The following is a 2,819-nucleotide window of genomic DNA, read 5'->3' as shown; positions in this document are numbered from 1 at the left end:
ACTTTAGTTAAGTCTGGAGTCTGGAAGTTTTGACATAAAAAAATGCGCATGAATCCTGTGATTTGTGCAGAATAATAATTGAAATCAAAAGGTTCAGTAGAGGTGGAGGAGTTTGTGTGGAGGTAAAATGAGTTGCTCACAGTGGCTCTGAATCATGTTGGCTTCCCCACTGCAAATACATTTGTTTTATCTGGTTCAAAAGATGAAAATGATAATTATTTGATAGCTAAAATTTAAATCTATTAAATGGCAAAAAAAAAAAAAGAAAAAAAATTTTAACGATAACCATAGATGTTTGCATCGCCGCTCATATTTCCCATTTCCTCTCAGGTACGCCGTGCAGCTGCTGACCCCAGCCAGCCTGCTGGGCCGCGTCCAGGGAAAAGAGACCGTGGAGAGGGAACAGGTGGAGGAGATTAACGAATTGTTCTACGACGCCAAGTCGTCAGCCAAAATCCTCCAAGACCAGCAGCACAAGTTCATGAAATGAAAACCCACAGGAAGACGCTCCACTTCCTCCTCCCTCGTTCTGCCCTTCGTCTTTTGCGTTCCCAGCTGTGCATCGTCGCATTTCTGCCTCCCAGCCTTCTACTGTAGTAGTTCTGTTCTGATGGATTTGCAGTTTTAATATTTTTGTTGAAATTTTTGAAATAAAAGAGAAAACTCACAATTACTGACTATTTCCATTTCTATCCGGTGCAATAGATGTTTACTACATAAACAGTCTTGTGTGTTTCATACAGTACTGCCTAAGTTGCGCTGGTATTTATTACATCAGTGTAAAATCGTTAGAAAATAAACGAGGAAGCAAAATTTCAATTTTTTTTAAAACATTAGTTTGATTTAGCAGTTGACACGGAAAATTTGTCCATCGAATACAAAAATCCTGCTCTGTTCATAAAGTGTCTGACTCGGTAAAATTTGTTTGAAACAATATAAATATGCTCTAAAATTTAATACATCAAACTCAGTGTGGTACAGCGCTTCCTTTTATTGGCGCCCCTGGTAAAGATGTGCAAAAAAATTACAATAAATCCATCCTCAGTTGCAGAAAACTAAGACTAAAAGCAGAACTGACTGTAAGAACCTTCCATAAACAGAAAAAGTGAAATAAAGTAACATCAAAATTATATCAAACAGTTTATTGCTTTTAACCGAGTAAGAGGTTTATTGAACATCTCTCAGCTTGTTGTAGTTGCATGATATGAAGCAACAACAAAAAAAAAAGATGTTTTTGACAACAATAAGAAACCGGTTAAATTACATCAGTAACATGGAAGAGGCGGCGTTCATCCATGCAGAGGAAGTTTTCCTTTCACTTCCTGGCCTGCCGAGCGGAGCGAGTGTTGAAAGCCGTCTCTCCTCCTGATCTCGCTCCGCTGAACACGGAGGGAGCCGCTTTACCAACTTTCTCTGCAAACAGCCGGGATAAATCAGAAGATTCACTGAATAGTGGACAAGCTGTTGTGAAACTGTTAACGTCTATTTTATTTACGCTCGTGTTTTAACTCCACAGGGAGGGACAGGAATGTCCCATCATTAAAGCGCCATGTTTCCTCTCTCTGTATATGGACTGGAAACTTCTGCATCAGACTTAAACTCCCCTTACAGTCATTATGTGACCCCCAGTTTGACCAAATGGAGAACAGATACACGCAGTCTGCTGTCAAAAGCAAAAATTTGTGTCAAGGAACTCTACCGTAAATGTCTCTAGGTACATATCAACGCCCTCACCACACTCCTCCATCACTTCAAAGGTCTTGCTCTTCACTGCCCCGCCACCACCAAGTCTGGTCTTTGCTTCGGTCAGGTCCTCTTCTCTCACTACAGGTCGCTGCGTCTGTTCGTCTTCCTGTGCAGGCTGGAAGGCAGAAACGCTCGCTTTAACTCATCTCCATATCTACACCAGCTGACAACAACTGGGAAAACTAAAAACCGGGTCTTACTTGAGACATGGCGGCCGTGCAGCAGTAGATGCCCAGCTGTAAATGTTCTTGTCTTCCTGTCAGCTGGCCGCCCACCGCGCACGCTTACATACACAGACAATCTGGCAATGATTTTCCCAGTGAACATCGAATCTGCTTTCAGTGCATAAGTGAGCAGGCTCCTCCTGTTGGCTGTCTCATTACAGAATGATGAGATCACAGCTGGAACTTGTGCTTCATCTAACAGATCCCAGAGATGCAGGGAGATGAGGTTTAGGCTCTTCTTTTGTACTTTACTGCAGCAAAAATGCTTTGTAACGATGTTAAACGGCGGTTTGGAAGGATAACCGCGTGTCTTAATACATCTTAAAACCTCAGCAGACTCTTTACTAGTGTTTACTTGTGCAGATATCAGAGAAAATCAGGCTGACAGCAGGATAAACCCACACTTCCCTTGTAGAAATGCTTTTCCCTCCCACTCCAGCTCATTTTCCACGCTGACATCACTGTTTAGATTCTGACTAATCTAAACACAACACAGGAGAAAGACCAACAAATCACTGGAAAGTTTTTCCCAGCAACATTGCGAGCTTGTTGAATTGATCCTGTAACATTTATTTGCTGTAATCCTCTTAAACTGAATCCCACACTGTAAAAAAAATAAATAAAAATCAAGAAAGTGACCACCGTTAGCTTATTTCATCCACTTGTTACATGATGAAATGATTTCAGTGATGCTCCAGTTTCCTAATAAGTAAAATTTGGATCTAATGTAAAGTCGGAAAGCACCGACCAGATTTACTAAATGGAGATTTTTTTTTTCTTTTATGTGTTTGTGTGATTAGGCAGTAATCTAGTCAGTATCCGGAAACTGATTCAGAAAACATAAAGTCA

At 40.9% G+C, this 2,819-nt stretch overlaps 1 protein-coding gene across 1 annotated transcript; it reads right to left on the bottom strand.

Annotated features, from left to right (window-relative positions):
* Positions 1–973: 973 nt before the first annotated feature.
* LOC106963890 (musculoskeletal embryonic nuclear protein 1-like) lies at positions 974–2,817 on the bottom strand. The gene is made up of 3 exons (XM_015059058.1): positions 1,947–2,817; positions 1,735–1,861; positions 974–1,413 (listed from the first exon to the last, which is right to left on the bottom strand). The coding sequence occupies exons 1-3, from the start codon at positions 1,953–1,955 to the stop codon at positions 1,316–1,318; spliced, it is 234 nt and encodes a 77-aa protein (XP_014914544.1). The 5' UTR covers positions 1,956–2,817; the 3' UTR covers positions 974–1,315.
* Positions 2,818–2,819: the final 2 nt, after the last annotated feature.

This window comes from Poecilia latipinna, unplaced genomic scaffold (assembly GCF_001443285.1).
Source record: "Poecilia latipinna isolate Pla-1442-1.1 unplaced genomic scaffold, P_latipinna-1.0 Scaffold1592, whole genome shotgun sequence".
NCBI lineage: Eukaryota > Metazoa > Chordata > Actinopteri > Cyprinodontiformes > Poeciliidae > Poecilia > Poecilia latipinna.
Note: the sequence above shows the minus strand (reverse complement) of the source record. Positions and strands in the feature narration are given on the sequence as shown.

Excerpts from the sequence above, each read along its gene's own strand:
- LOC106963890 (XM_015059058.1), bottom strand. Across the intron at positions 1,414-1,734 it reads TGAAGTGATGGAGGAGTGTG|AGAAAGTTGGTAAAGCGGCT; the intron begins GTGAGGGCGTTG and ends GGCTGTTTGCAG.